We start from the raw sequence: 24,626 nt of genomic DNA, 5'->3' as shown, positions 1-24,626 counted from the left end.
ACCAGATTATGGGCAGCTCAGGTCATGTATCCAGATTTCGACAACAGGACAACATTTCTCTCCTCATCTCATTATCTCTAGCCGCTTTATCCTTCTACAGGGTCGCAGGCAAGCTGGAGCCTATCCCAGCTGACTACGGGCGAAAGGCGGGGTACACCCTGGACAAGTCGCCAGGTCATCACAGGGCTGACACATAGACACAGACAACCATTCACACTCACATTCACACCTACGGTCAATTTAGAGCCACCAGTTAACCTAACCTGCATGTCTTTGGACTGTGGGGGAAACCGGAGCACCCGGAGGAAACCCACGCGGACACGGGAAGAACATGCAAACTCCGCACAGAAAGGCCCTCGCCGGCCCCGGGGCTCGAACCCAGGACCTTCTTGCTGTGAGGCGACAGCGCTAACCACTACACCACCGTGCCGCCGCCAGAATTTCTGAAACCTTGAATTTCATAACCTAAATTTTGAATATCTGAATTTCAGATAGTTTAATTTAGGACAATTATCTTCAAATATCTTGAGATTCACACTCTCAGTTTTCAATCATCACATTTACACATTTCTTTTCAAGCATTACAAATTCAGGTTGAGTTTCTACTGACTCTGATTTCACTCCATCGAGGGTTCTGTAAGAAGAGTAGAGACACAAACACATCACTCACAATACATTAAATGACTTTTTTTCTATCGGAGTCATAACTGACCTGTAACATCATGTTCCACTGTGTGAAGTGTGCTTCATCATTTAACAAATATAGAACATCAGAGGACACTTACATTTCATAACTGCAATCTGATGTGTTGTTCATTTACTTTATCACTATATTACACTGCTTCATCTATTTATACTGAATTGATACAGAATACTCAAAACTATTTTCTCTGTTTCAGCCTCAGAGCTTCAAAAGGAGAAGGAATTTGCAGGTGAGAATAAATTTTGTGCTTTAAAATTAAAGTGAATAATCAACTGTAAGATAATAAAGCACTCTAAAAGGTCTACACATAAAAAGAAATGGTGTGTGTGTGTGGTCTGAAAGGAATTTCCGTAAATGCACAAATTACTGATATGAATGATCATTTTGACATAACATTAGCTCTGCTGTACACTACATGGCCAAAAGTATGTGGACACCCCTCCTAATTCAGCTGTTTCAGCCGCACTCATTACTAACAGGTGAATAAACTCAAGCCCATAGCTGTACAATCTCCACAGACAAACACTGGCAGTAGAATGGGTCGGACTAAAGAGCTCAGTGACTTTAAACACGGCTCTGTCCGAGGATGCCGCTTTTACCACAAGCCAGTTTGTGGAATTTCTGCTCTGCTAGATTTGCCTCAGTCAGCTGGAAAGATATGTTCACACTCACGAGCAACAAAGCAACAGGCAGCCATTCATGTTCTCTGGGAGCGTCATAAAATGGTCACGTGATGTTTTGGTTGGCAAGAAGCTATTTATAAATGGCCGATCTGAGTTATTGGGTCATTAATTAATTATGGTAGTGTCGTGTTATCGGCTGTACATACAGATTTGATAAGAATGATCCCAAGAGCTTTTACCGCATACCAAAGAAACCTGAAGCTCGCCGAAAGCTTTGGATCGCAGCAATTAAGCGTGACAAGTGGGAACCTACTGACAATGACCGTGTTTGCTTTCGACACTTTATATCTGGCAAGACACATGATTTTTTATTATTTTGTTTTGCAGTTTAATATGATGATATTAGATAAAATTTCCTCATCAGAAATAATTTGTTGTGCTATGACATTGCTTAGATATCAACCAAAAGATGAGTAAAAACGCACAAGCAGCTGATTTGTATGCAGCACACAAGTAAGATTTCCGCAAACGCACTCGCGGTAAACTTATGTACTTTTTTCAGTATAAATATTTGATATTAAAAGATTGGTCGAATTTTCATGATATGTATTTGAAGATAAATAGCATAGCCTGGATTTAAAACACTGCTTGTGCATTCTAAATGTAGAACTTGCTGAAGTTTAGTACTGTACTGTACATCTTTGGGGTGTGTGTGAAGCAACAACATTAACTTATGTTTCAAAGATTATATATTGTGCCTATTTAATCTTTGTCTTTTTATTATTAGGCACAAAAAGCAAATATAAATGAGTATTTCAATAAAACAACTGAATAATTAACATCAAGAGACTTGTAGGCTTTCATTGATTCTTTTGTGTATATTGAAGGCGTGTCAATCACATACAGTAGATATCGCCGAAGGTCAGGCCAGGTGTTTGGATTTGGGTCCCATTTGTTCGTAACTGCATAAGGATCAGGCAAAACTTTGGTGCCACTGTTGTACAGAAGCTTTGCTGCATATCTTTGCTTAGCATCAGTTGGCAACGAACTTGCATACTGCGATAAACTGCTACGAAAACTAGGTGATGACGCTACTTTGGCGGCTATTGTGAATGGTTTAATTTTAACCGTCATATATAATTTCTCATTAAACCTGTTTTGAGACATTACAAAGAAAACAAGGCAATCAGAGATAGCAGACCTCGCCCCCGCAGCATAACGATGATTTCCTCTTGGCTAGAAGGGGGTCATTCAGATTATATTCATGCACTATTTTTTTTTTCTTATTTGTTTCTTCCATTTCTCCAACTGAATATAAGTTTTGTCGGGTTACAATACATTGCTTTATCAATTTTCAAGGGCATCATTAAAGACAGGCAGTGCGGCGCTAGTATTAAACAGATCAAAACAAATCGTAGTTCATTCTTTTCTCATAAAGCAGAATTGTTTGGAAAATATGCATGTGAAAGTACTCTTTTTCTTTCTCTTCTTTTTTCTTCGCACCACAACATAATTAATTGAATGGGTTCCTATGATCATGATGCATCAGCCCAACAAATTTCATGTCAATCTGTCCAGTCATTGCTGAGTTATGAGCGAAAATCTGGGGTGGGGGACACGGACACACACACACACACACACACACACACACACACAGACTCACACAGACAGACTCACAGGTTGATCACAATACCTTGCCATCCCACTAGGGGGCGAGGTAACGAAGTATTAGAGTTAGCGTGTGTTGCTAATAGCTAATACAAATATGCATGTTATGTAACATACAACACGCAACCAGATTTTCCTCATTTTTTCCACTTCAATACAATGTTTCAACTGAAAAAATATATTTTAAAGACAAGTAAATCATATCTTGTAGTAAATTGTGTGTTGTAGTCTACATTTTGTTCAGGACTCCTTCTCATTGGAGCTGAATGGACGGTACACACCCACCGGCGACAACAGTAGTGCTCGCTCCACGCCCACAAGAGACAAACTACAAGCGACATGAGTGACTTGTGACACACTAATGTAAACATAGGGCTAGCGCTATTATTGCGAAGCATCGAGGAGCAACAACAGCTCGACCACGAAGTGATAGTCCACACAAACTCCCAGAGCAGGGCCGCTGAGTGCTGAAGCACGTAGTGCAGAAAAACCCTCTGCTGCATCACTCACTACAGAGATCCAAACTGCCTCTGGAAGCAACATCAGCCCAAGAAATGTGCATCAGGAGCTTCATGAAATAGGTTTCCATGGCCAACAGCTGCACACAAGCTTCAGATCACTATGCGCAATGCCAACTCCATATTAACACCCATGGTTTTGGAATAGGACGTCCAACAAGCTCATATACAGGAGGTGTGATGGTCAGGTGTCCATATACTTTTGTCCATATAGTGTATATAATATTTTACTTGTGAACCCATTCATGTGCTCAACACCACATTTTTACTCTCTATAAAATGTATAATCATGAAGTAGAAATCTCAAGTTAAGTAAAGTGGACTCTGGTTTTATTCAACACGTACAACTAACACCATGGGAAGCAATAACAGTGTATTAAACAGGATCCTACAGGTATGTCTCGTCTCTAATTTGAACTTTTTCCTCTTTTTAGAGCTGCAGAGACAGAGAGTGGAATACGGTAAGGACATCTGACTTTGTGAAAAGTAATTTGTTAAAAATTGTGAGTAGAGAAATTAGATACATAATATTTGGTACAAAGCATATTGTTTTTATTTGCCTCTGCATTCCACAATTTTACATTTGTCCTCAAACCATTGTCATGCGGTTAGAGTGCACATCCTCAGATTTTCATAAAGGGTATTTTTATCCTCCTGAGTTTTGCCATGTGGACATTACAGCACTCAGAATTCATTGTGCTGCTTCCATCAGCAGTTCCATCATCAGTGAAGATGAGTGAGCCAGTACCTGAGGCAGCCATACAGGCCCATGTTTAACAGATGAGGTGGTGTGCTTTGGATCTTGGACAGTCCCTTTTCACCTCCACACTCTGCTCTTGCCATCACTCTAATACAAGTTCATCTTGCTCTTATCTGTCCACAAGACCTTTTTCCAGAACGCTGCAGGCTCCTTTAATCACTTTTTACTAAACTATCCTGACCCTCCTGTTCCTGTGGCGAACTCGTGGTTTGCATCTTGCAGTGTCGCCTCTGTATTTCTGTTCATGATGTCTTCTGCAGACATTTTTCACTGACAAATCCACACCTACCTCCTGGAGAGTGTTTCTGATCTGTCAGACAGGTTTATGGGGATTTTCCTTCATTATGGTGAGAATTCTTCTGTTATCAGCTGTGGAGCTCTTCCTTGGCCTACCAGACCCTTTATGGTTACTAAGCTCACCCGTTCTCTCTTTCTTCTTAATAACGTTCCAAACAGTTGGTTTTGCTGAGCCGAAAGTTTGGCCGATATCTCTCACTGTTTTATTTTTGTCTCTCGACCTTTTAATGTGTCCTTGACTTCCATTGGCACAACTCTGTTCTTCGTGCTGACAAACAGTAAAAGACGACTCTAAAGATGACGGCACTGATGAAGCAATTAAACACACCTGAATAATCACCAACACCTGTGAAGCCCCGTGTCCCAAATATTATTAAAAAGTGCTGTAATTTCTACATGGTCAAACTATAATGGATAAACATTTGCTTTATTAAAATCTGAGGATGTGCACTTTAACCACATGTGAATTGTCTCATCTCATCTCATTATCTCTAGCCGCTTTATCCTGTTCTACAGGGTCGCAGGCAAGCTGGAGCCTATCCCAGCTGACTACGGGCGAAAGGCGGGGTACACCCTGGACAAGTCACCAGGTCATCACAGGGCTGACACATAGACACAGACGACCATTCACACTCACATTCACACCTACGGTCAATTTAGAGTCACCAGTTAACCTAACCTGCATGTCTTTGGACTGTGGGGGAAACCGGAGCACCCGGAGGAAACCCACGCGGACACGGGGAGAACATGCAAACTCCACACAGAAAGGCCCTCGCTGGCCACAGGGCTTGAACCCGGACCTTCTTGCTGTGAGGCGACAGCGCTAACCACTACACCACCGTGCCGCCCACATGTGAATTGTTTGAGTACAAATTTAAAACTGTGGAGTTCAGGGGCAAATCAAACATCTGCCTTTGTCCCAAACATTATGGAGGGAACTATATATTTAGTAAGAGGAACAGATTGAGATTTATATTTCTCTCCTTTCTTTACATTCAGTGTTTTTAGAGAAAATCTACTGATGGCAATAAACTTTTTTTTTTTGTACATTGTTTTGTACTTTTGGTCTGTAGTGTAAATATTATTCACGTATTAATTTTATTTTTGTTGAATCTAATTGTATTTGGATAAATTAATACAAAATAATATTGTTTTGTATTTCAGAGTTTATAAAGAAATCGTTGTGTGCAGGTAAGAACAATTTGAACTTTTTATCTTCAGGACAGTTAAATCACAGACTCTACTGTGTGTGTGTGTGTGTGAGAGAGAGAGAGAGAGATCCTTAAGAAAATAACACGGACATGATTTTGTTTTGAAACAAAAGTGCTGAGGGGAAAAAGACATTAATTTTGAATTCCAAAATTTTTAATGTTCTGTCTGGAAAACTTCAGTGTAACCTGTGTTTAAATCCACAGTTCATTAATCATGGAGTAACAATAGTTGTGATTGTTATTGGGTTGCTGTGGTTTCCATCACCTACACTGGGAGTTTACTGGGAGTCTGTTAGAAAGAGAAAGTAAAGTCTGATCCTACAGGATTAAACTCACCGTTATACTGAACTACAGCTTCACACTTTAGCTCTATAATAGATTTATATGAACACAGTCTCATGATGATAGTTTTCTGTAAATAAGAAAACAATAAGAGATTTCTGTAAAATCTCTGGAGAGATTGCAGCTCTCGGCTGGCCCGGGAATGGCTCAGTATTCCCCCGGAAGAGCTGGTGGAGGTGGCCGGGGAGGGAAGTCTGGGCTGCTCTGCTTCTGCTGCTACCCCCATGACCCGGATCCAGATAAGTGGTAGAAGATGGGTGGACAGGCCCGTAGCCAGCATTGGGGGGGGGGGGGGGGGGATCTTTTTTCCCCAAAGGTGGACTTCATCTGGCCCCCTACTCCCGTACCCCCCAAATACACGAGCACACTTCAAATCTTCTAATTTAGACATTTAAAAAAATGTTCTACAACACTCTAGCCTAGTGACTTACCAGTAACAAAATAGACTTGAAGTATTCAGATCCGCTCTGCATAATAGTCCAGGAGCCAAAGGCCCAAATTTGGCTGAACCTGGCTTCGTCGGTTAAAGTTTTTTTTTTTTGCTGTTTGTTGTTGTCCAAGGTCTACTCATTAAGATAAGAGAGGGTGCCCGGTGATATCCCTTGGGCAATTCCGGATATTGGCCCTTTATTGTTGGATGTGCTGCAGTCATAGCCTAAATTCTGACATTTTGACATTCTTCACTTTATGTTCACCAAAGTCTATATATCATACTTATTTTTGTGTTTGTTAACATAATAGGATGAGTTTAAGGCCTGGGGGTGGGGTTCCAGCCATGGTTGGGGGTGTGGCCATGCAATTGGGGGCGGGGCTTATACCAAAAAGCCCTTTATTACTCTATTACTTTGGTTGTTAATGCGAGCCTTAAATTATTAGGCATACACTCCATTGTCATCCTTGTGTTTACTTCTGCAGGGGCATATGAGGGACACAATTAGCTAATTCAAGCCAACTTGTGTAGCTATCTTGCTAACTCTGTCAATCACACTGCCCCCAAAAGATCACAGCATGCATAAGCTAAGCAGAGAAACTATTTGACTGTAATCATGAAAGAGCAGTGACATGTACTCACTGCTCACCAGTGAACTAGACCCATAGTTTCACAACACTGGCTAGCACACCCAACTCTCACCTAGTAAATGCTAGTCACTGATTTTTTTTAAGCTAATACATTAAGCTAATAGATTGCTTATTTTAACGATATTGACTGTTGAAATAGTAATGTCCCTGGTTCCCTAGTAAAATTCAGGGCATTGTCCCCGATTATCATCTCAAAAGTCTGTTAACCTTACCCTCACCCCCACTCCAAACCACACTGCTTGTGGACTGAGAGTCATGTGCACTAGCCAGTCCACTGACTAGCACGACTTTTAAAACGTTGGGCAGTAAGGTTTCCTTAAGCTAATAGATTGCTTATTTTTACGATATTGACTGTTGAAATAGTAATGTTCCTGGTTCCCTAGTAAAATTCAGGGCATTGTCCCCGATTCACCCCCACTCCAAACCACACTGCTCTTCCACTGACTAGCATGACTTTTAAAACGTTGGGGAGTAAGGTTTACTTAACATTCTCCTCTGTACTAGCTGGCATCCAGTACATAAGCATATTTTTACAGACACTAAGCAATGGCAAAGGGTTTAGAGGGTTTTTTTTTCATCTGAACTCTTAGTTCTCTCCTTAAATAGTTTTTGTGTTTTGTGTGTGTTTGCATACTGTATGTAATTATTTTACATAATTATTGCTCATTAGTGTGTGTGTATGTGTGTGTGTGCATGCATGCATGCACGTACATGCTTTATGTACTGTAGTTCTTATATCAAAATTGTTAATTTTGCAAATTTATGAAAGGGTCAATTACACGTTTGACTAATTTGAATGACAGTAAAGCGTGAATACTGTACAGCCAATTTGGTTAATTGAAAATCAGTATCTTTTGCTATTCTTGTGTGTGTGTGCGCATGCTGTATATGCCATTTTGCATGCTTGATATATTGCATACTGTAGTTTTACATAGTGGATCACTGGTGTGAGTGTATATGCATGCTGTATATAGTTATATTGCATGCTGTATATAGTTCTTTTACATAGTGGATCACTGGTGTGAGTGTATATGCATGCTGTATATAGTTATATTGCATGCTGTATATAGTTCTTTTACATAGTGGATCACTGGTGTGAATGTATATGCATGCTGTATATATTTCTATTTCATGCTGTATATACAGTAGTTCTTTTACATAGTGGATCACTGGTGTGAGTGTATGCATGCTGTAGTTCTTTTACATAGTGGATCACTGGTGTGAGTGTATACATGCTGTATATAGTTCGTTTACATAGTGGATCACTGGTGTGAGTGTATACATGCTGTATATAGTTCGTTTACATAGTGGATCATTGGTGTGAGTGTATGCATGCTGTATATAGTTCTTTTACATAGTTATTGGTCATTAGTGTGTGTGTGTGCATGCTGTATATAGTTCTTTTGCATGCTGTATAGTTCTTACATAGATATTGATCATTATTTTGTATTAACTGTAGAGTTTATGTAATACTTGTATAAAAATCGCTAATTTGGAAAAGTTATGAAAGGGTTAATTAATCCACATTTGATGTATTTGAATGACAAATATAGAGAAAAATGTGAATACCTATCAGATACAGCCAACTTGGTGCATTTAGTATCAGTATTTACACTTTTTTTTTTTTGTATTTTCTTCCATTATTTGGGCATATAGGGCATTAAAGGGTTAATATATTAAATTGCCCAAGGGATATCACCGGGCACCCTCTTAAATCTTGAAGAGCTACCTCAAATCTATAAGATAAAGCAAAAAAAAAAAAAAAACTTTAACCAAAAATTCCGGGTCCGACCCCATGGCTCCCGGACTATAAAGCAGCTAAATCCTCTCTCTGTCTCCCGGCAGAAAGCTCCTTGCTTTGCTTGTGTCTCAATCACAGCTGGTATTCTGTAGAAAGACTTCTTTTCACCTTTCCCATCAGCTTTGTTAGAACCCTAACACAGCACAAAAGTTTACCATTGTAGGTTTTTGATGATCCAAGTGCCTCGTGGGTTCACATACCGCACGCTGCCGTTATTTCCCCCGAATCACGAGTTTGTTGGTTTTCCAATATGGCGCAGTTTGTTTACTTCCGGTTTCGGGTGACGTCAGTGAAAGGGGTCTAATGGGGGCATTACCGCCACCCACTGGATTGGGGTGTAAAGCAGTCTGAACAAAACGTGTAAACATAAACATAGGAGAAATGAACCCGTTTTTCTAACTCGTCCTCACTTAGTCTACTTTTCTTTTTTGATTAGTCTGGATTTGATATTGTAAATTTAAATGTGAATCAATGTATATTCATCGGACATGAACAAATGAATAAATCTTGAGTAATCTTGAGGGGCGTGTGTGTCCGGAGGGGGGGATTGAACGAACCCTCCGACCCCCCCCCCCGGCTACGGGCCAGGTGGATGTTTGTGATTTTTTTTTTTTTTTTTAAACTCGCAGTCAGACAGAAAAACACGCAGAATGATATAAAGCGCGAGTCTGTGGGTGAACTGTAACGAGCCCAGTGCTGTAGTCAGGGAGACGCTCTGCTGTAGGGTCATGCAGCCAATCAGCGGCAACCGCATCATGTGACTACAGTGTGACTCGCCCCCCGAGTTTTGAGCTCCAATGGGTGAATATATTCTAACCCATTTTGGTGACGTTTCCGTATTACGTCACCAGTGGGCGTGTTCCAGACTCAGTCTCAGGTGACCTGAACGTGAATGAAGTGAATTATTTATTCCATCATTATTTTTGCTTTCAAAGATGTTTGGAGGAGAAACTGAAAGTTGATGGACTGAGCACACATTTTCTAAACAAAGTACAAATTACACAAAAGGACAGATGACAAAACCGTAAGTTTTTGTTTGTTTGTTTTTAACAAAAGGGTGAAAACTTTTCTGTGTACCGTGTTTGTTATTCAGATGAAACAGTTCAGATTCAAAAGACAAACAAGCTTTTATATAAACTTTCTAATTATATATTAGTGATGTATGTTATTTACTGTGGCCCACAAATAATTTACCACCAGCCACCATCAAGACTCTTATTCAAGTACATTTATGATTTAAAAATGTATTTATACTCCATTACATCAGACTACACACTTCTCACTACTTTTATTTAATTTATTAAATTGCTTTGCAGGCATCAGATTTTTCCGGGTTTTAGACATCTATACGGGTCATTCATGAGATCAGTGTAAATTTGATGAAAAAAGCTGGGGGATGTTGGTTCAGGTCTGCGATTCGGTCCTCAGTATTACTGTTCAGTCCTTGCAATGTACGCTTTGAGACTGGCTGTGATTTTTAGCGGTTCCCGGCTAACAGAGTGTTTAAAGTGTTGACTTTTGGTCAGTTGGGATATCTTTGACGAATCCCGGTTCGCGATGTATATTCTATCAACTACGCGGCCTGCACAAAAATGGAGACGGTCATCGGTGCTCGTGATATTGGGGCGATTAAAGAGTTGGATTCTTCCATAAAAAATAAACTTACGGGGTTGTGGTTAGAAGAAGAAATAGAGTGGCAGCTACAATTATCAACAGTCCATAATTATTGACCCCTTTTCAGATTTACCAATAAAAATACAATTTTACAAAGGTGAGTTTCAGTTCCAACAGTTATTTTTGGTTAATTAATCAACCGGAAGACCCGCCTCGCCCTTTGATCTTGTCGTCTGATGACGCAGCTCATTACCTGAGATGGAATTTTTTTAGCACGATCAGCAATTTGAGGAAAACCCGGACGTTATCATCGCAGGTAAGCATGGTGGAAAGATCATGGACATGTTTTTACTGATCAAATTCACCGATATTTCATGATCTTGTCGAAACCTACTTGGTTTCTTACTCTTTCATTTGACAGTCACCATTTTGTATCTAAACCCGTGTTTGAGAGTCACGTGAAGTGTCGATAATAGTGATCACTTTCACCGGTGTCCACCATTATCGACACCCTGTGGAATTAAGGGACGTTTACAACTGTTATGGATCGATCTTTGTGTAACATTTGTTGAAGTACATGAAGTACTTTTTAAAAAATAAGTGCTATGATTTATAATTTTTTTCCTGATTCATAACAGAGTGGCATGTTTATAGAGTATTTGGAATCCAATTGCAATAAATAGAATTAGAACAGAATTGAAGTCCTAACATATAGAAAATTACATGCTTGAAATCGTCAGATTTTATTTCATTCAGAATTTTTTTTTTTTTGCAGTTTGTTGTAAATATTGACCACATATTACAATATCAGTAGACATTTTATATTTTTAGATGTAAATTTAAAATCTCAATGAAAAAAAAAATCAGTTGCTTGAAAATCCTGAAGCTTCACCAACCTGAGCATTGTTTGAATTATTGGTAAACTACAAAACTAGAAATTAATACAAACAATGAATGATTAACAAAATGTGATCTACGAAAAACAGTTAGAAAGTGGAGCAAAAAGATTTTCTGACAGGTTAAACATTATATCAGTTAATTTGTTTACAAACATTAGTACAGTGGCCGGGAAGTGCAAAACAAAATTACAAACTGTAAAACACTTTTACATTTATTAAAACAAAATTACATTGCCAAAACACTTTTACCAAGGACAAAACAATTTTACATCTTAGAAAACAAACTGACCAGATGTGAAAACACTTTTACGAGCGCTGAGACAAATCTACAAGTGGCAGAACACTTTTACGAGTCCCGGAACAAATTTACAAACGAAAATCTTGACGGAAGGGGAATGTACCAAATGCCACAAGCGACCTGGAAGTACGGTGGCTGGGAAGTGATGGAGTGAGTGGTCAATTCGTGTCGTCTTCTATGGAGTTTATGGTGAAAGAACTTCAACTATGACTGAATGATGTTTTTCCCCTTTTGTGGAAAACACACGAACTACTTAACACTGCTTTGCTTTTCGTGTGGACGGTCTCTAGAGGTTTTAAAAGGACACGGACCAGACAGAAGGGCCAGATATGCCTTGCCATGATGTACAATATTTGAATGAGGGCCACTCGTACTATGTAATCATGGATATGATGTCAAGTTCACACAGTGTAAACATCAGCTTGAGGACTTTTAAAAGTAGTCAAGGAAGCCGGTTTGTACCGCAGAAAGGATTATTCCTCTGCAAACGCAATAATTAACGCCATCAGATTGGAACTTTGTGGACCTGGACAACTGTTTGGCTGCCGCACGATGTGGCAGGTACTCGAGCAAAAGTACAATCTTCGAGTGAAGAGAGATGATGTGATGAATTTGCTCTGGGACCTTAATCCTCGAGGGTGTGAGAGGAGAGCACACAGAAGGTTCTTATAAGAAGAACCTACCACTCAGTGGAACCGAACTACATGTGGCACGCTGATGGTTATGTTGTTGGGTTTTCTTCCTGCATTTTTTTTAATGTATGCCAAGAGATGACCATGTTGTAATTTGGTGCTCTATAAGTAAAATTTTCTAGCCTGAGAATCATGTACATTTGAAAATGCACTTTTGTTGTTTTAAAACGGATTGAGAAAATCTCATGACCAGTCTATCACAGAAATAATTAAAAGGCAATATCTGAATTTTTGTTGTTTATTAACGTAACATTTGGTGAAGAGGTATCCGAATCAGTTGGAAACATCACAGGGAAAAGTGAAACTGCATCTTGACAAACTCTGAAACCAGACCGTGGTGAGCCCCGTCATCTGATTTGGAGTGAAACATTGCTGTCTATGCCTGAACACTAAGTGTCTGAATCTGTCACCCACAGCTGGACAGTGGTGTACGTTGTACAGTGAAAAACTGCAATGCTACAGTTAATAGTTGTTACTTTACATTGCTGTGTGTTTTTTGTAAATGTTTTCACACTGACTGCAGCCAGCTCCTCTTCCTCAACATCTGGTGCGTACAGGTCTGTGTATTTACTGTTGGGAAATTACCATTTTCATGTTAAAACATCTTACAAACACTAATTTCTTTCCCATGGAATCCATGAATTAAAATTGAGTTCTTATTTTTTTTACTTCCCTGTAGCAAGAAGTCTTGTCTGGATTTGTTTCAGGTGGATCCAGATACTCAGTATCAGATCTTACTATCTGAAAAACAATTTAAAATGTATGAAACAACACTGAAAGCAAGAAACATCAGGCTGCCACAGTCTGCCTTAATACCTGTCCAGGCTGATTTGTGGCTGAATGTCCCGGTCCATCTCAGAAACATGATAAAATTCATAAAATTACTACGTTCATGATACAGGCTACAGTAGAGCTCTGAGTAATATTTAGTAATCAGAGGAACTGTAAGATTTATAAATAAGAGATTAATCACAAAAAATAATCACATTACATGTATAGTGTTTTCTGCTACATGTTCATCAAAGCAAATGCTCTGGGATAATCACATCAACAATTTAAAGATAAATTACTGATTGTATAAAAGTGAGCACTTACCTTTCATCATCAGGTTTGTGTTGGGGAGTACTTTGGTTTTGTGGTTCAAAAACCCAAGAGGAAACGCATACAATTATCAACAATTTTTAACACCTTCCATTATTGTTCCCTTCCCACATACAGTATATATCGATGGTGAAAGGTTGTCCGTGTTTCTGATAGTAACTGCAAAATAATCAAAACAAGCCTTGTTCTTCTAAAATATAGACCAGAACATAGGTTTTATGCTTAAAACATAGATCCAACAAATGAATGAATACATGCATACTTATTTTTAAAAAATTAAATGCATAATAAATGTATGTACCACACTGTCAGCTTGATTGAATTTACCTGTGCTCCTTGATGTGATGACAATCTCAGAATCAGACGCATCATCCACTGTTGTAAAAACAAAAAAAAATCCAACAGATTATTATGTATCCTGCAGTAGAGTTTGTAATTATGTAAAAAATATTGAATCATGAGCTCCACAAACCTCCTTTAAAGTGTCTTTCTATGCAAATGAAAAAGTAATCCTGGAATATGCTTTTCCTGTTTCATTTTTATATTCTGGCAGTTTGAATGGCCTTTCTGACCCAGGCACATGGATCACCTCTGAGCAGTCTAGAGAAAAGAATATACAGTCCATCTCGCATGTCCTTGTTGAAATTTCACATTTTCTGGACAGCTTGTTTCAGTAGATCAGGTGCTGCTACCTCCGGGTCTGTAAATAACGGGAGTGTTTTCCCTCTTAGAGCTTTTAAATCAGTTCCATGTGGCACCATCAATTTTATGTTTATCTAGTAAAATAATAGAAAGATAAAATTAATTTCATCTATCATGCACTGATAAAATATGATATACAGTTTTGCAATGCTATGTATAGAACAGCCAATACAGCTTACCTGGACACGTTTCCTTCCTTGTTTTGGCCGATATCTTCCTTTCAGCCCACAGTTACAGGACTGTTGTTCTTCTGTCTTTGAGCTTCTGTACTCCAGGAACTGTTTATATGATGGACACGGTTATTCTGCTGGAATGGACAGAGTTCCATTTTGTGGTTCATGTGTTTTCCACAAAAGGGGCAAAACATCGTTCAGTCACAGTTGAAGTTCTTTCACCATAAACTCCATAGAAGACGATACAGATCGACCGCGCACTCCATCACTTCCTGGCAACCGTACTTCCAAGTCGCTTGCGGCATTTGGTACATTCCCCTTCTGTCAAGATTTTCGTTTGTAAATTTGTTCCGGGACTCGTAAAAGTGTTCTGCCACTTGTAGATTTGTCTCAGCGCTCGTAAAAGTGTTTCACATCTTGTCAGTTTGTTTTCTAAGATGTAAGATGTTTTCTAAGATGTTTTGTCAGTTTATTTTCTAAGATGTAAATTTGTTTTGTCCTTGGTAAAAGTGTTTTGGCAATGTAATTTTGTTTTAATAAATGTAAAAGTGTTTTACAGTTTGTAATTTTGTTTTGCACTTCCCGGCCACCGTACATTAGAATTATTTCCTCATTTACGTAAGCACCGACATTGATATATTTATATAAAAGATATTTTTTACTAAATATAAGTCTATGTAAAACTAATTTTGAATAAAAAACTGTTTTGTTTTGTTTTCACTTAATACCACATACCGGTTGTTTATTTATTTCAAAAAATATCATCTGGGTGTTGATAATTGTGGAACGGTGTCACGTGATCTGATACTCTAAGTCAGGGGTGTCAAACATACGGCCCGCTAGATGGTTTAATCCGGCCCCAGACTTGTAGAGAGAAAATTTCTAAGGATGTCAAAAAAAAGTAAATCTCTAGCCCATTCCTGTGACGACTTATGAATTTTTAAAGAAATAACCGAAATGCTCAATGCTTCTGATATGCCTGCTGACATCCAACTCGAGATAATTGACTTGCAATGTGATTCTGATATGAAGCAGAAATTTGCGTCGGTGGGCTTAGGACACGTTTTATCAATATCTCTTGCCAGGGCACCCCAAATTAACATCCCTGGCTGCAAAGGTTTTATCCATGTTTGGGACTACCTATTTTTGTGAACAGGTGTTCTCTGTTATGAACCTCAACAAAACAAAGCACCGCTCAAGCTTATCAAACACACACTTGAATGACATTGTGAAATGTGCTGCTACTCAGGATTTGAAACCTGATATTGATGCCCTCGTGAAGGCTAAAAGATGCCAAGTGTCAGGAGCCAGCAGCAGCCGATAGACTTGGTGAGAGAAAGCGGGGAGGGAGGTTAATCAGCATTAAGGCCTGGGCCTAATTCTTGTAATGTTCACAAATGTTTGCAGTCTGAAGAATGCAGTTCTTTGAAAATAAGATTACTCTGGTTTCACTTTAAAAGACAATGAATATTGTGCAGTGTATCATTCTCAGCTTCAGTAGGCCGAGCCTACAAAATAGTTTGATCTGATATAGCCTAATCGTATTGCTCATGCACTGCTATAACTTTTGTTTGTTAATTTAATTTTATTTTTCATAAATTTGCACATTTAGGCAGGCTGTTTAGGCTACTTTCTTCATAGCTCCCACTTGAGTTTAGTGTGGGGAGTTGGTTCAGGTTGTCAGATGTAAAAATGTATTCACTCAACTGTATAAAAATAAACCAGTTATTTGAGAGTGAAATGCATTTTATTTCAAATCCATTGGCCTCTCTGTGAATAAATGTGTAATAATCTAGATCCCTTGTGATCAGTGATTGTTGGCTACAAATGTAGGCTGAAGCATAAAGCATAGCCTACTGAAAAAACAATGCTAAAGATTTGGAGTTGACGAAGGTTATTTTGCAATTATTTGACTGGTCCGGCCCACTTGAGATCAGATGGGCTGTATGTGGCCCCTGAACCAAAATGAGTTTGACACCCCTGCTCTAAGTAATCAGGAATCAACATTTTTTTCCCAGTGGAAGTTTGAGTAATTAGGCACAATTTACTTATAATTGCAGCCGCTGCTCTATTTAAAATACTGCTCCATGTTAAAGTGGAAAAAAAAAAGATGTTCGCAGAGTAAAGAATATTCCCGAGGAAACATTCCTGGGATATTTAAATTAATTTAATATTAATTTAAGAATATTCCTGGGATTTTAATGGTCCCCCCTAATGTAAATTAAGCCATTTGTCAATGAGTGTGAACTGATCACTGTGGTAGTGGAAGGGCGAGGCCTTGTTTTTTTTTTTTTTTGGGGGGGGGGGGGTGTTAATAATTACAGACCTTGTATCCTAGCCATTTTAGCCGTTGCTAGGACATTAATAATATACATGTTTAATCAGCACGTAGACCAACTAGATCCACTGGGAAAGGGCCAGGCATAGGATCATTAAAAATAATTTTGTAAAGGGGGTATTTTTAATTTTTTATAATTATAAAAATGTATGTAAAATTGTATAATGACCTCACTGAGCAGTCTTGTACAATAGTGTAACCTGTGCAGAAAATACTTGAAAATACTGAACCAGGATAATGTTTGTGTTCACATTTAGCAGTGCATGTTGTGCCATCTTGATTACTCGAGGCAGTTGTGAATAAAAACGTGGAGATGTTTTTAATTGTTATTACTGTGATACGTTACAATGATCTGTTCGTTTTAAAGTTTCATTGCAGTTAATGCTGCTGTTAGTGTTAATTTAGTGGCAACCTGTTACAGTCATTGTTAAAGCGAGACGGCCTTTCGATTTCATAAAACTGGTGAAATTTAGTTCCCTCTGAAATTTGGTGATTGTGATATGTTTATTTCTGGAATATCTCAAACAAACAGGCCAGTCTGTGGCTGGGAAGTGATGTAATTTGAGGGGATTTCCAAGCAAATAATGGACATGACATCATTCGCTATTTTAAAAATGTATATCGTGAATCAAATTGTCAATTGAGTGAATCATTACCTGCCTAATAATTATTGCAGCATTAATCGCTGTTAAAACCCTGGCAATGGGTAATTCCTAAATTATTATTTAAAAATAACCACTTGATATCTTCGAAATAATCGAGATAATCGCAGTTAGCGAGTATCTCTGATAAAAGCGGTGTGATTCTCTGAAGGCTAGTCTAGTTAGCTAACAGTTCACCTCACACAGTGAAACCACAGCAGAAAATCAGACTTTCATTCAGTTCTTTGACTCATGAGTGTCAGCGCCATTACAGTAACATACCTCCTGTGGGGCAGAGGCTTTTCTCTTTTTGTTGCACCAACAAGTTAAAGCTGTCAGTTGGTTTTTTGTTGCTCCTCTTTTCATTTTGTATGACGGCTCGCTCCCGCTCGCACCGGCTACTGCTTGTGAGAAGACGCGGGGAGAGGAGGATGGGTTCCACAAACACGTCTTACACAGGGACGGGGGGCTGAAAGAAATGTCATTCTTTACTTCCTGATTACATCGAATCAAGAAAACCGACCACTTTATCATGTTTTATAACAGTTAATATTTTTCATTCATCATGACGATATGATTTATTTGGGGCGTTGTATTGGCTGCTTTTGATTATTGGGGGGTTAAAACCCAAACCCCCTCGAATTTACACCCAGGAGTGAAATATATACAGTTGCAAACCTCATGTCTATTTATTTATTTTGAATTAACATCCTTGAAATTCAAGTTATCGTTTTTCAGTGTTCAAAGATTCATGTTTTAAAATTCAGATTTAAAAAATCAAGTATGTTTTTTTCAAATATATTTTTTCAGTGTTCACAAATTCAGACAGAATAATTGAGTTTTCAGATCTTCAGAAATCTGGATTCAGGTCGCTAATTTCAGTGTCGGATTCAACCAGTCAGATTCAGGCTGCAAAATTCAACACCATAAATATTCCAGTTGAACATCCGGGTTACTCTGGGCGAGGCAAAGGCCATCGAGTCTGGAGCGTGTCGTACCGTTTCACATCTCCTGCCATTAAACGTCTCCCCTCTCACGAGCGCGCCCCTGTATCACTATAGCAACAGAACACGGTGAAGGTCATCGTGGATTTGAATCAGATCCATAAAGAAATGTGTTTTATAACTCTCAGGTTATTTCTTTCTCCGGAGTCTGCAGCAGGAGTGTGGGGGAGTTAGTGAGTTATAATGGAGCACCTGAGACCTGTTTGTACTTTTCATTAATTCATAGGAGAGAAACACAGATTAGGCCATCCTTAAAAAAAAAAAATCCGTTTCCTGTCCACCGGGTGAGCAAAAAAAATTTCAGTCGGGAGGGAGGGATTTTTTGTTTTACATGGATGGATAAGAAATCGCAATGCTGTGTTTGCTTTTTCTTTCAATACTTTATTACAAAAGCAGACACATTTAATAAAATATGACAGTTTAATCAACTGAAACTTGTACAAAAACTTTGTTAGCATTTTAAATGCTGACTGCAACATTTGCAAAACTTTTACAAAGGTACTTAAGATGTCCGACACACGGAATTTTGTAGTTCTAAATCGAGCGTTAGGCCTAGTTCGGATGAAATTACACTATTAAAATGATCACTGAATGATTTGTTTTTCTGAATCTTTACTATTTTCTTGTTCGCTAGAATACCATTTTGCGATTTCACACTTAAGCAAATGTTTGAAAACTCCGGATCTCCTTCCTTCATGGTGGCTGACATTTTTCTGTGCCGCACGGCGCATGCGCAGAGCTGATTCAGTTCAGAGTATTGGTGGGACATGGCGATTCATTTCCGCCAGTTCGTTCATGTCGGTCAGTTCAGCAAAGAAATTCGTTCGTTCAGTTCGTTCACTCGTTCATTTTGATGACGTCACACCAAAGCGGCACAACAATGGCTGTCGTCCGAAGTTTAGTTCATCTTGAGTGAACGAGAGGCGGCAGAGGTGCCATCCACAATAGATTTTCATACATTACAATGTGCTTGAGAAAAACATTATCCTAGCATTATCTGAAAAAGACTGCATAAACAAAGCTCTGAAAGTTAATTAAATGTAGATGAGAATAAAGCTGTTTTTATATTTATTATATTTATTTTAGTAGAGCCATGGTCTGCCGGCTATGCAGTTGTTCTCTCAAACCCATTAAGCAAAAAAAAATATATATATTGTTTATTTAACAGCAACACTCATTTCAGAGAATAAACAACTTTACAAGTCATCGTATTCAGCGAACAGTAGCCTGCGATGTCTCTCTGCTGCATTCATGATCATTCATTGTTCTAGTCGTTCACTTCGAAGACTCGTTCAAAAAGAACGGTTCGTTCGTGAACGACACACCACTAGTTGCTATGTGCCCAGCCCAGTATGGCAGCAGGCAGGCTGGCTGCTGGCTGTTCGTTCGTTCGCGAACTGCTGAGCTCGTTCGCTGTGAACTGAAATGTATTGCTGAGTGAGGGCTCTAAATTGTAAACTAAAGACCTGGCATGTGTCAACGCTCTGATAATAGGGCTCAGATAGCCCTTAAAGAAGTAAAGTGGCGCTGCTCTGCACAGATCAAAATGCAAGTTGGACGCCCTTCTGCTACTGAACAGATCCTGCTGATTCGCCAACGACCGAGATTCAGCGACCGCCCTGCTGCCAGCGAGCAGAGACTGCTGATTCGCGAACGACCGAGAACGAGAGGCAGCGCGAACTAGTTCTAGTCGTTCACTTCGAAGACTCGTTCAAAAAGAACTGTTCGTTCGTGAATGACACACCACTAGTTCAGAGTGCGCGCGCACTCGGCGGAGGCAGTAGTGTGTCGGGGCCGTCGGAGGGAACGGAAGCAGAGATAACGCTTATTTTGTCTCCGGTAAACCAGTCTTCTCTCGTTCAATTACGTGATGCCATCAAAAGACACCGTTGGTTGTAAATGAAACCAAACTGAGTGGTTGGAGTGTATTTTCATACACAAATGGAGAAATGTTCGCCGAGTGTGTAATTGTGTAGCCGCCACTGCAGAGCGTTGTCGTTGTTAATTCATAGCATGCTCAGCTGCGTGAATGTGTCATGCACCGAAAATAAGAGATTTATAAGCCAGGAACGCCTCATGATGCAATACGCAAGAAAAGAAAGAAGATTTACTGCCATTTTACTTTGTATTTGAGTAAAGTGAATAAATAAATGGTCTGTGGAAAATACATTTAATCCTGGGAACTGCGTGCACAGGAGTTTATTTTGTGTTTACTCCCCCCCGGCTGGCTACTTATTTGTCATGGCTGGCTAGTATGAGCCTTAGGTGGTGTTTACATTAGACCGTATCAGCGGATCATCAGATTAACGTTTTTAAAACGATTCGCGTGCACACAGCATCGCCAATACACGGATACGCTAATCACATGACTAATTAGACGGCACGTCACATGATCCCAGTGCATATCGGACATGCGCAAGTCACTCACCACTTGCAAGTGGAAGGATGGCAAGCGAACACCTTCTCCAGCAGATAAACACACCTGGCTGTGATGTTCATGTTCTCACTGAAGCGCCTGAAGGAGGTAAATAAGTTGAAATGTGTAAATAAACCTCAGTGCGGCTCAGCGCTTCCTCCTGCGCTCCAAATCACTCCGCCCTGAACAGCGAGTGCCCTCTGGAGCGTGCGCACTCCGGCCCTGCGCAGCTCACAGAGCGCGCGAGTGAAGCGCACGAGCAGTGATTTGGGACTGAGCCGCTGTGTGTGTGATCCCAACGCCAGCGAATCAGGAAGGTGGATGTCACAGTGACGTTGTCCAATGACGACGTCAGCTAGAGCTCAGCACAGCGTTTCCTCGTTCCTCAATGTTTACACAGCACCGGATCAGATACGAACTGGGTTGAATACGTGGGCCCTGGCGGATTCAAGTTGTTCCGCCTGTGGAGTCGTTTCCCGGCGTTTTAATGTGCACGGACAGTGCATCCGCGACGAAAACGAGACGGATACGGTCTAATGTAAACACCACCTTAGTGGAAAGCCCTGGGAATGCGTAAATGTCAAGTTCGATTTTAGATTTATGAACCTGAAAAAAAATGTCGAAAAACTGGCGTTAAAATATTTTCAACCGCACAAACGGCACTCACCCGGCCAGTGGACCGGAAACAGAACATTTTTTTAATAATGGCCTTAGCATCAACTTTGGACATCGTTATAGATCATACAAACTATTTATCCGCTGGTAGATCAGACTGGAAGGGGTTGAGTCCAAATCCCCAGACTCTGAGTAAACCACTGTTCTTTAGCCTTCACTGTTCAGCTTTATGATTTGATTGAATTCAGCTTCACTTGTAAAAATGAAAGATTATAAATGTGAGTAAAACACTGTGTGGAAAAAATGGATTATTCTGAAAGAATGATTTGTTCCACCATGTGTGTGGAAAAGTGATGAGTATAAAACTCTTTCCCTTTCAGAGGTGAATGTTGTTGTGCTGGACGAAGAAGTCGAAGAGTTTTATAATCATGCAGTTAAAGGTTCTGACTGCAAAGTTGAATTCTGGGTAAAATGTTTTTTCTGTTGCTGTTTGGAGATGTTTCGCTGCTGTATACACCGTGTATCCTGTGTGTAAATGTTTTGCCGAGATAAAAAGCGTCCCGCATTTTACAATTCTGGAGATTGCCGAAGCAAGTGAGCAACAATATCACGTGACCACCGTGGGGTGTCTGACCTACTTTTCACCAAAACACATCAATGTAGGTTGAATTGGGATTAATTAAATTATAAATTATGTAATAATTGATAATTAAATTAATCAATTTATAAATAAAGATCAGTCTCATAAAATCTTAAATTATTAATCTTAATACTCACCGTGAATGGTTACATTCAAGATTAATGGTAGCTCTGTATTAGATGGGAAACCCAGTTGTATACAAAAGCTAAATTCTGAAGGAAAAAGGAGTTCTAAATAGTTGACCTTGTGAATAAACAACAGGAACAAGTAAAATGCAATTCAATTTTATTAGCTTTTATTTGTCTACTACTCACTAATAATAATCTCAAAATACATTCAATGTCGGCAAAGGTAATAACAAGACAAAACAATGGAAGAATTACACCTGGACTATAAATTTGAGGGAAAGAGAGAGAGAGAAAGAGATAGAAGGAAAAAAGAAAAGAATCCCTTGTGTGTGTGTGTGTGTGTGTGTGTGAGGCTAGGGCAAGCCGATGCGTGCGTGTGTGTGTATCTGTGGGCAGATGCTAACGACTAGCCACTCTGGCAATGCTTAAACAAAATGGCGGTCAGTGCCTAGGTGTCATATCACAGGTAACTCAATGAGGGAGGTATCAAAATGGCGTCGAGAACACAAGCCTACGAGCTAGCGTATCACCCTGAGGTAGCTAGCAATAAGTTGCTAAGGAGAATCTGACCATGTTACAGCTGAATCCAAACACTGTACTTAACAACAATTTCCAACAGACTATCTAGGCAAAGAACTCAACACGAGAGAGAGAGAGAGAGTGTGTGTGTGTGTGTGTATATGTGTGTGTAATAGGTGTTGGATGGAGAGGACTAGGCCTTGTAGCGGTCTAGCCTCGGAGCTTAAAATAACAAACTTGTCGCTGCGCTGCTAATCAGATAGGGAAGCTAGCAATGGAGTTAAGGAAAGATATCATGCAAGATACCCTGTCTAACAAGTTCAAAGAAAAAAACAGAACCAAAACAAACAATAAAAAAAACAAACAAACAAACACCTTCCGTGTCTGAGCGGGTATGCTAAACAGCTCAAAGCTTAAACATGACCCTAACAACCATCTGAATAAGCTACAAATTAAAATTTGCCCAAGTGCCTACTCAATGCGATGGAAGTTCGTTCTCCGATGTCCGCGCTGAGGGTCGCGGTCCGAGGAGAGGAGGTTAGCGGCGCATTGCGTCCAACCGCGGCTAACGAAGCAGGGAGATGGAGGCCTAGCTGGCCCACGGTGCTTCGGGAGAAACCTCCTGTGATGCGTCGACGAGAAAAAGCTGAGAGGAGCGAAGCTGTCCGCAAATGCCTCAGCGTGGAAAACTACTTAACTGTAGTTAAACTTTGCAAAGGTTTAGAATCAAAACCACTATAATCGCTGAAACTTAGCGGGTCGTTCAAAAGTTCGGCCGAAACTAATTTGAACAGGCTGTTCTCAGACAATAGCGGTTAGTCTCAACACTGTAGGCGAGCGTGCCAACAGTCCGTCCGACCACTCCAGTAGCCAGAACACGAGAGGACGAATCGAGGCGCTCTCGATACAGTTAAAGCAGTTCCACTTTACGTCACATCCGGGTGGAGCGCGCAAGGAATTGTGGGATCGTTATAGGGGGCGCTGGCGAGTTACCAACATCAGCGTGGGCAAACATGGCGGACTCGACTCTCCCTCCAGAGGAAAAGAAAAGGAAAACCTGACTAGTGAGTGCAGCTGGAAGAGAGAGCAGGATTAGATGACATCATTTTTCTGGACAGATTGTTCAAATTGTTCTAGCTGGCGCTTAGCGATCTTAGCCTGAGAACGCATGGGCTCGACTCCACAGTAGTGAGTATGGAGTTATACACCTAATGTTTTGATATCTGTGAAGATACTCAGTCGTCCAGGTACATAGTAATCTGTGGTTGGTAGAAGAGAGCAACTGGACTTGCTTGAAAAGTCTTGAAGACGTTTCGCCTCTCGTCCGAAAGGCATCATCAGTTCTGTCTGTCTAATAGGGAGTATCAAGTATTTATCCTTGATAAATACTTGATACTCCCTATTAGTGGATAAATACTTGATACTCCCTATTAGACAGACAGAACTGATGATGCCTTTCGGACGAGAGGCGAAACGTCTTCAAGACTTTTCAAGCAAGTCCAGTTGCTCTCTTCTACCAACCACAGATTACTATGTACCTGGACGACTGAGTATCTTCACAGATATGTTTCTACACACTTTGGGATGAGTTCCCTTCGACTAGTGCGGGAGTATGAGAGGACTTCCAGAAAACTGGCAGACATCTTAGCCAGAGAGGATCGTTCAATTTTGTCAGCCTGGAACGACCATCACTGAACAGAGGTGGTTGTCTATGACATCTATCAGCCACCTTCAATGCAGCCATCAGCATTCTGATTTGGATTCTATTATGATCCATGAGAGGATAAATACTTGATACTCCCTATTAGACAGACAGAACTGATGATGCCTTTCGGACGAGAGG

The 24,626-nt window shown here is 39.9% G+C and overlaps 1 protein-coding gene across 1 annotated transcript in view; it reads left to right on the top strand.

Moving 5' to 3' along the window:
* Positions 1-24,626, top strand: part of LOC132867310 (butyrophilin subfamily 1 member A1-like) — a 108,711-nt gene that overhangs the window by 70,846 nt on the left and 13,239 nt on the right. The window contains exons 8-10 of the mRNA XM_060900177.1: positions 900-932; positions 3,947-3,973; positions 5,734-5,760. Of these exons, the coding sequence (XP_060756160.1) occupies positions 900-932; positions 3,947-3,973; positions 5,734-5,760 (87 nt within the window). The remainder of the gene's footprint in view (positions 1-899; positions 933-3,946; positions 3,974-5,733; positions 5,761-24,626) is intronic.

The sequence above is a fragment of the Neoarius graeffei genome, chromosome 1, assembly GCF_027579695.1.
Source record: "Neoarius graeffei isolate fNeoGra1 chromosome 1, fNeoGra1.pri, whole genome shotgun sequence".
NCBI classification, from domain to species: domain Eukaryota; kingdom Metazoa; phylum Chordata; class Actinopteri; order Siluriformes; family Ariidae; genus Neoarius; species Neoarius graeffei.
The sequence above is the reverse complement of the archived record's forward strand: the minus strand, read 5'-3'. Positions and strand labels throughout refer to the sequence as shown.